General features: G+C 41.3%; 1 protein-coding gene across 18 annotated transcripts in view; it reads right to left on the bottom strand.

The window, feature by feature from the left end:
- The window catches only part of mark2b (MAP/microtubule affinity-regulating kinase 2b), a 68,708-nt gene that overhangs the window by 11,254 nt on the left and 47,747 nt on the right, over nucleotides 1–9,707 (bottom strand). For 8 of the 18 annotated variants that reach the window (XM_079670753.1, XM_079670754.1, XM_079670751.1 and 5 more), the window contains 4 exons: nucleotides 8,329–8,355; nucleotides 5,222–5,257; nucleotides 4,478–4,584; nucleotides 3,455–3,800 (listed from right to left, as the gene is read on the bottom strand). In XM_079670753.1, the coding sequence (XP_079526879.1) occupies nucleotides 3,455–3,800; nucleotides 4,478–4,584; nucleotides 5,222–5,257; nucleotides 8,329–8,355 (516 nt within the window). Of the gene's footprint in view, nucleotides 1–2,524; nucleotides 3,801–4,477; nucleotides 4,585–5,221; nucleotides 5,258–8,328; nucleotides 8,356–9,707 lie in introns of those variants that run through there. The other 10 variants (XM_079670758.1, XM_079670760.1, XM_079670752.1 and 7 more) reach the window with 4 other exon arrangements.

Here is a 9,707-nt window from a genome sequence, read left to right as displayed (position 1 = left end):
TCTAATTTCATTTGATATAGTTGGGTGGTGTCATTTACTCTGATAGCATACTCAGGGTTTTAAATAATCATCTGTAAAGTATCCATATAAGTCATTATATTAATGTGGTGCAGTAAGTACAATTTTCACCTCAGGAGGAAAACAGGTGGAAGGGGGCATAAAATATAATGGAAGTAACTTTAATTATACTTAAATGTACTTAGTTACATTTCACCCAGTACCAGTGTCTATGCAACAGTAGGCTGTATGTTTAATTCCTCACACCTTATCTTAGTTAAATACAACAAAAAATAAAGATATATTGATCATGTAACTGTTATGTAATTTCACACAGGAACTGCTGACTGTAACGTAACATCAAAAGTCTGACAAAATAATATATACTTACGGGTATAAATATAACTGGTGCAATGTTTCTCTGAAGCTGAGGAACACTTCCTGCACAGCTTAAAGTGACCCAGTTCCCCCACACACACACCTGCAAAGGAAACAGTCGGTTGACGCCCCCTCCTGCTGATGTGGAACATCACAGCGTCTAACAGATAAACAGGATCTAAACTAGCAGAACATATTCATCTTGTTTATCAAGATGAAACTTAAACCAAATTCATTTATTCAATGGGCTCCTGATACCAAATACTGTCTTAAATGCTACCCACCAAATACTAACAAATAAGCAGCAATTCACGTTTTTCAGACTATTAATGGAATATTTCATCCCCAAAATTGCCCTTTTTACATGAATGACTGACCAGTTTGTTTTGTTGCATGACTCAAGAGTTTTAGTGAAATATTCTTTTAAGCAGCAATTCCAGGTTTTTCATAATGGTTGTGTCTGGGATTAGAGCTGAATTACCTCAAAAAGGGGGTTTACATTTGAAACCAAACAGAACATATATTCATATAATGAGCCTGTGAAAAAACCTTGATTTGTTCGGACTCTTTTGCTCAAATGGGGAAACTTTAGGACACCTTTAGTCATGTGCTCAGAACAATTAAAATGTTACCAATCATTATGTAGTTCAACATAATCTGACATGACTGAAAGAAGAGTTTTTTTTGTCTGAAACAAATGTGTCTTGCTTTCGGCATAACGGATTCCAGAGGCAGACTATCATTATATCATTGTTTTTATTACTATCATTGTAATTTTTCATCATTTTGTCTTTGCACAACAAAAAAAAACAAATAATACATTTTTCAGGAGTTGATCACCCCTCCCAACCCCAAACCCACCACTACAGTTACAGTTTGCTCAAAACACATTTAAAATCAATGTCAATTACAGCAATGTAAAACGAAAATGTAAAATAAAATCAACCCTGAAAGAGATAATATAACAGCAACAGCCAGAATAATAATTAGAATCCAATACCCAGCACCTTAATACAATGATCAACTTTGAAAAAAAAAAATCTGACGTATTAAAAACTGAAATCTAAAATAATAAAACGACAGTGTGTCATTGTGAGAAAGAAAGAAATAAAGTTACCAGGAGACGGGACCAGGCATTGTCCCCCCCGCCCCCCCTTCTCTAACCCCTCTTCTTGGGAGAAAGGAAGTGACGTCATCTGGTTTGAACGTGTGCTGTGATACGAGAACGTTTGGCGAACAAGTCTCTCTGCTTCCATAAGGCCTTAAAAATGAACAGATGAACGGAGAAAAAAAAAAGGCCGAGCAGTAGTCGTCACCACCGCCATCTTTAAATACATCCATCTGCACTTGAGGGGGGTTGTGTTTAATCCGATAAACTATGAGCTGTGTGTTAAAGGTGCACTACACAGAAAAAAAAAGGCAGCAATGATATGATCCGACGTGACCCTTCACACCCCACCCCCCCCCCCCACCCCGAGAAATCCAAATCTGTACAACCCCCCCCCCCCGAAATTTCCAACGACACAAAAATATATTATCAAATCAAAAGAAGAAGAAAATAATTCACCATTCGTCGTTGTCGATTCTTTTTTTTTGTCTTCCAGTGATCTTTTATAATACACACACACACACACACACACACACACACACACACACACACATACACACATACTGTTTGTTACATACTCCAAAAGGTGTGTGTTTGGGAGTAGCAGAAAGCGGATGTGGGGGGGTAGAAATGCGTCGGTTCAGGGTTGACATTCTGGATATGAAGGCGTGATGCCAACCGAAGTGATACCAACAATAATAAAAAAAAAATACAAATAAATCATTTGAGCATGTATGTGCTGACAACAAGAACAAACCCTTACATTTAAATTCTACAAAGAAAGGCAACGTAAAATCAACAACCCCGTCCACAAACTGTCCGTCCCTCCCTCGTTCACCCCTCTTTTCCAGTGCACAACTCTTTTTTAAAAGCCATAAAAGAAGAAGAAATTAACAAAACAAACAAAAGAAAGACTTGAAGAACTATCGATGATGTCATCATGACTCGATGAGAGAAATTAATGAGTGAGGAAGACAAAGGGAGTGAAGAGGCGAAAACATGGATGTGTTTGTGCCGAGTTAGAAATTAGAGGGTTGAAGAGTGTGTGTGTGTGTGTGTGTGTGTGTGTGTGTGTGTGTGTGTGTGTGTGTGTGTGTGTGTGGAGGATGGATCAGGCGGATTTTTAAAGTTCATTTTTAAAGGAGGGTGAAGAGGGTCCTTTAACCAACAACAGCATAGTCTTTCCATCCAAAGTCCGTGTGTGTGTGTGTGTGTGTGTGTGTGTGTGTGTGTGTGTGTGTGTGTGTGTGCATGTGTGTGAGAGGGGGGGGGTTTCAGCAACCAAAGTCCCGGCTCAGTTGGAGTCCATTCAGAGTCGGAGGAGAATCAGAACAAATTCAAATCTAGACTCCTTTCATGAGAATTCCAGCAAAATAAGGCTCCACACTTTCCATCGATCCTCACTTGTTAGAGATTCAGAGAGAACGTTGGCTTTCTTTTATTATCAGCAATTCCTCCACTCACTTTGTCCTCCATCTTAACCCCCCCCCTCCGATTTTTACCCGGTTGTCTTTCCTACACAAAAAGAGCTGGCAGCAGAACCGTGCAGAACAAACTGAATAAATAGCAGGAAGAAGTGACAGGAGTGGTCAAAGTGATCAAAGTGAGACGACTAAATAAACAGAGAGCAGAGCGGACATGCAGAAGAGTGGAACGTCTAAGTAGAACGTGACGAAAGAAAAGCCCAGCGGGGAGAGAAGACCCTCGGTCTATAAGTACTTCACGACTCAGAGGACACGGACTCAGAGTTTCTAATGGCCTCGTGAACTTAAGGAACTTCTAGAAAACAACGCTTTTCTAGTCTCAGAGGAACCGATAGCCCTACTTCAGACCTTTGTCCACATAACAATCGGCTTTCTTTTTAAAGTGATCCCACCCTGTAGCTTACCTCCTGACCTCCACTTACAGCATCCTCCTCCCTACCTCCCCTCTTCACCCTCCCACCTCTGAACCTCTCTCCTCCGCACTCACAGTTTGAGCTCGTTGGCAATCTTTGAGGCAATGTTCTTGAAGGCGATGGAGGTGCCGGAGATGCGTTTGAAGCGCACGCCGTTGAGGGAGAGCCGCGGCAGCTTGCACACCTCCATCTCCCATTGGACGAAGTCGTCTCGCGCGGGGTTTCCCGACACGCACAGCAGCATGTAGCGCTCGCGCAGCTCGTACTCGCAGCTGTTGGAGTCCAGCACCTTGCGGATCTCGCGCATCATCTCCGCCGGCTCCATGGACGACGTGGTCTTCATGGACCAGGTGAAGCGCAGCGAGCGAGGCTTCACCGACTCCTTCTGGAGGCCGATGGCCGGGGGGGTGCCGGTCCCACCTGAGGGGGGAGGAGAGGGGAGATTAGGTAAGAGTAATAATCAGGCAAGAGGCAAAAACTACAGATTTTTTATTTCAGTTTTGTTCTTTTCAAATTAGTGTTATTACGTTATTTTATTATTGTATTTAAAAAATGTATGAAATGGGAATGTCATCTTCTTGTTGCTGTGTCTTTGTTTGCGTTTCCTGCTTGTTCTCATTGAATAATAATAAATACAAGTAAGAAGGGATGATACAAATAATGGGTAAAAGAGGCAAAGTGAAAAGAGGAAAAAGAACTAAGAGGAAGTGCAATGCTAAAATGTTAGCATTGCACTGATTGAAAAGAACTCCATTCCGAAAACTAGCATTTTAAAAGTGTTATGCTTGTTCTCTTGCGGACTGACCTGACTAAGCATTAATGTAGACTTTCAACACATCTGCATTATAATGGAGTTACTTCGGCATAATATTTATACACTTTGCTTTTAAATTACAGCAAAATCGGTTTATCTTGGGTTTAAATGCTCCCGTAAACCACATTAATTCAGCCCAATGAAGCAATGTGATAAAAGGTCATTTTAAGGTGTTATAATTGGAAAACTTTAGGACATAATCATTGAAAGAATGCTACCAGAATACCACTGTGTTGGTTCTACTATTTCCATCATTAGAGCAGAGTTCCTAAAGCAAACCTACCGGTGTTACCAGACCCTGGGGAGGAGTTGTTCTCATCGTTGTTGGAAGAGGAGAGGACCCCGCCGGACGTCTTCTCCGACTTGTCCACTGTGCTGCTCAGCATAGACCTGGGTGAGGGGTGGGAGAGAGGAAGAAGAAGAAGAAGAAAAAGAAGAAGAAGAAGAAGAAGAGAGGTGGGGGAAGACAAGAGGAGAAGAAGGAAGACAAAGAGAAGGGAGGGTCAAGAAGAAAGGAGCAAATAGGAAAAAAAGTGAGAATCGAGAGAAATATTTAAAAGTAGAGACAAAAATAGGAGGGGAAGAGGAGGAGGGAGAAATGATTGAGAGGAAGAGGGAGATGATGAGGTTGCGGAAATAAAAACAAAAGCAACATGTCTTTGAGTTCCCCTGTGTGTGTTTGTGTGCGTGCATCATCTCTAGAAATATGGATTAACACCTGAAATTTAAACCTGCTCGCACACAAACACACATGTGGGTCCTTTAAAATTTGATTTCCCCGCACACACACATGCAGGTCCACACCAGCACACACTCAGGGATGCTACCATTCACCGCTAATCTCCCGTCCCCTGATTGGTCAAGCCATTAACACCACCACCAACCAATTTAATCCCAGTTTGCAACCCCCCCATTCACAACAAGCTCAGAGATCATCTACTGATAGGCTCCAGTCTACTGATTGGCAGGCGGGTTTGGTAGAGTCTGGGGGGTTTGTAGGGGGTTTTCGGGCTGCTCTGTTTCTCACCTGCTCCCCTCATCCCGACCCTCTCCCTCATACGGACTCCTCGAGAAAAATCAACAAAAGTTTAGTCTTTTTCAGGGCTAAGGGCAACATCTGGACTCTTACACAGATAGTCAGTCAGTCGCTGCTCGCCGTGCCAGACTGAACGTTCCAACTCAAACACATCGAGCACCAAAATATCTAGTTTCCACTCCAACTGTTCACATTTAATTCAACTGCACGGCGCGTAGATCCCAGTGCCAGTCCACTCTGCCCTCAAGAGGAGGAGGGTTTCATGGGTTGAGTTGCACCAGCCATCTAACGTTTATGTGTTAAGTCTGTCCCAAGTTATTAATCATTTCAAAAGTATAAATACTTGTGTGTATCATGCAGTGTTGTAATGTTGATGGACTTCTATTCATTTTGAGTTGCATTATTGCTGTTGCAAAGACACATTTAATGCAAATCTAATGAACAAAAGTTGTCTGACTCTAAATATAACTGCCAATTATTTGGGGAAATGTGGTCAAGGAAATGAGAAGAAGCTGGTGCAAGGTGGGTGACGGAGGATGGTGCGAATAGAAATTCAACTGATTGAAAAGTTTGAAAAAATGTCAACGTTTCTGCTTGTTGGATCAGAGTGGAAAGGCATGGAATGGAATGGGTTCCAACTGAATGGAATGCTCGTAACAAAATGTAACATTGTACAATTTGGAACAGAATGGAATGGGTTCCAACAGAATACAATGTTAGGTGACAATGTAACATGGAGCCATTTGGTACAGAATGGAATGGTTGGTAAAACAATCTAACGTGGAACAATTTGACACGGATTGGAACCAGCTGAATGGAATGTTGGTAACAATGTTATTGAGAAATTTGGAACAAAATGGAATGGTACCAACTAAATGGAATGTTGGTAACAATGTTATTGAGAAATTTGGAACAAAATGGAATGGTACCAACTAAATGGAATGTTGGTAACATAATGTTATATGGAGAAATTTGGAACAAAACGGAATGTGGGTATTACAATGTAACATGGAGCGATGTGGAATGGAATGGTTTGGAACAGAACAGTCGGCACGGTGAGGGCGAGTCGTTAGAACTAAAGGAGGTTAGGAACATTATTGATCCCAGCACTGCATTAAAACCTGTATTAGTAACATTTGACCTACACATAGGCTGTTTAAAAATCCTATATTATAACACATATGTAACACACACGCACAAGGTCTCTCTCATACCATCAGACTGAAAACACACGAGACAAACTCAACAGAGAAAAGCAGACGACAACGAAAGACAGCTAAACACGTGCAGACAATGGAAGGAAAGTGACACGAACATGACAAATTCAACAGTTTTTGGTCTTAAATTCATTTTGTAGTGGGAAAAGACATCATTCCTCTTTTGCCCCATTAAAATAAAACATGTAAAATACCTGCTGCAAAAGAAACATGGTTAAATCATATTAAACATGGGAAATGACAAGTGGGAGGAGTGGAGAAATGTTACACAAGGGTTTTTCTCAAATAACATAATTGGTGAATAATGTAAAAGTAGGTCATTTGTGCCATTTTGCAGGCTCTGTATGATTTAGCTAGATATGATGGGATGCAAAACAGCTCACAGGGGAAGGCTCTTTGACATAAAAGGAAGAAAAGATAAAGTCTTAATATCTTGCTTAAGTTATTGAGCACTTCTCCCCAAAATAGAGAGCAATGTAAATACATTTATTTCTAAATGTCATTTTACGGCAGATTAATTATTTATTATTCATTACTCTCATATTTCAAATGTATAGATTTATGAGAAGTCTTTACAAGGACAAAGGTGAGATAGTGTATCACTACTCTGATAATAATAAAAATAGTAGAACTTCAAACCACCAGGTGGAGCAATGGTCCATATTAGAGGACCATCGACCAACCTGCTGGTAAAAAGCACTCAAAAGCAAGTGACACACATGTGGTTGTGAAATGTGTTTATGTACATATATCAATGCGTCATGTTTTAGTGCAAGCATCTATATGAGCATTGAGACAAAATGTGTGTTTATGTCTGTGAGTGTGCATCATGTGTCATCTGTGTGAGTTGACAGCATGAAAGGGTATTTTCCAGCCAGAGTAGGTCAAAGCCATCCAGTTCTGCTGCTGCTGCTGCTGCTGCTGTTACAGAGCCAGTGCCAGAGTGAGAACAGAGCGATGGAAGAGAAAAGGAAGTGTGCAGCCTCCAGAAAAGAGTGCAGCCTGAGAAACACTGCGACCTCGTCCCTTCCGGGTCCTCTCCTCCTCTCTACCTCAACCATTATATATCTTATCATATATGTCCTCCCCTCTGGGATCCTCACAAACGTACACCAACGACTAAAAAGTAGCTTTTAATGGAAAGTCTAGTCATCAACTGATGAAAGCAGAGGTGAGATGGGTGGTAGTTTGGTATGTGGCGTTAGCTTTGATAATGGTTAGCAACAATCCTAGGAAGACAAGACTAAGATGACAGAACGCTTAAACACTAAAATACTAATACTTAGGATATTACATCATTACTTTTAGGATTAGGAAACAAAGATCTCCATTAAGGTCAAATTAGGACACCGTTACCTGCATCTGAAGCTAAGAAATAGAGAATAAAAAAGGGAGTAGTTTGATCTATTACACCATTAAGACTTGACCTAAATCCGGGACGCTATAGGGGGAAACAAGCTCACACACTATCTAGTAAATACATGGGAAAAGAGGGGTATGAGGAGGAGGAGGTGGATGGGAGGGACGAAGAGGAAGAAGGGTGAGGTGTTATTGTGCCGCGTGATGATGGAGTGAGTGAGTTAAGTATGGCTGAGTGAAGGGAAGTTAGTCCAAAAAAAAAAGAATAAATAAAAAAATGGGCCAAAACACACAAAACCAGAAGGCTATAAAAAAAAAAAGGGGGCCAACCACAGAAAAAATTAAAAGGAGAAAAGATAAAGGCTCAAGGCAAAAAAGGAAGATTTCAACAAAAAGCTGCACGAAACACCAAAAGGGGAGGAAATATATATATATATATATATATATGTAAAATATATATGAAGAAGAGAGTATACGGGTATATATCAAGGGGTTATATTTAACGTTGGGGGTGTTGCCTACCTTCTTGGAAACCTGAACGAGAGATTTCTACAAAAACAAAAGAGGGATAAAGAAAGAAAGAGAAACAAACGTATATATAAAAACGTTTAGAATTAGAGAGACAAGCTGCCCTTTTGAGTAGCAAACTGACCAACACAGTCATTTGGGGTTGAAGCAACATTAAATAACGGAAAATAAAAACAAAAATCATTGTCAATGACGTCGACTTTCAATCCGTACACGTGTGGTGTGAACAGACATTATTAATCGCACACAAAAACACCTAAGAAGGATTTAATGAGCTCTGTGGGAACATTCCATTAAGAGACCCAGTTTGAACAGTCACCCCCCCCCTCCCTCATCCCAAAATGAAAATGAAGCACTCCACCACATTTAGAGTCTTCCTGAAAAGAAAGTGTCTGTGTGAGGTGAAGAGTTAACACATGGAGGAGGGGAGAGAAATCCACCTCTCCACACAAAGACACATTTCAAATGAAAAAGCACAAGTTAAGCAACAACTTAATCTTGAACACACATTGAGAAACTTAATCTAGCACACACACATACACACACATGCAAGTACACTGATTTGTGTGAAGGACTACCGACCAAGCAGAAAAGTGCAGTGATGAGGTTATATGATATGTTAATCAAACACATAGCTTTAGTGTTATGTATGTGTGTGTGTGTGTGTGTGTGTGTGTGTGTGTGTGTGTGTGTGTGTGTGTGTGTGTGTGTGTGTGTGTGTGGTCAAACTGCACAAATGCAACACAATCTCTCTGTCTCCACCACTTCGACTTCCTACCAGCATGCCAAGTTGCGTGTGTGTGTGTGTGTGTGTCAAGGTGTCCCCACTACCGGTATTTATAGTTGAGGGAAAAGTGATATCTCCGGTGTAACCATGGATACTGTCGCCACGGAGCTACAGTATCTCTGAGTGGGAGGCCTAGAGAGTGGCTGCGCCTGTACCTCCGACACACACACACACACACACACACACACACACACACACACACACACACACACACACACACACACACACACACACACACACACACACACACACACACACACACACACACACACACACACACACACACACACACACACACACACACACACACACACACACACACACACACACACACACACACACACACACACACACACACACTTTCTGTAGCTTTCAAAGCTCAACTTCTGTTATTTTTAAGCTCCATTGCATACACTCTTCCTCTTACTCCCTTCCTCACACATTTCCCCCTTTAAACCCTGACTTGCTGTCACTTCCTCTCCTCCACGTGTTCAATTCCTTCTCTGATAATAATATGCCAGTTCTTTGTCTCCTGTGCACTACTGTCCTCTCATTCTGACTGGTGTGTACAGACTTCATCATGCTC

The sequence above is a fragment of the Notothenia rossii genome, assembly GCF_949606895.1.
Source record: "Notothenia rossii genome assembly, chromosome: 3".
NCBI lineage: Eukaryota > Metazoa > Chordata > Actinopteri > Perciformes > Nototheniidae > Notothenia > Notothenia rossii.
Note: the sequence above shows the minus strand (reverse complement) of the source record. Positions and strands in the feature narration are given on the sequence as shown.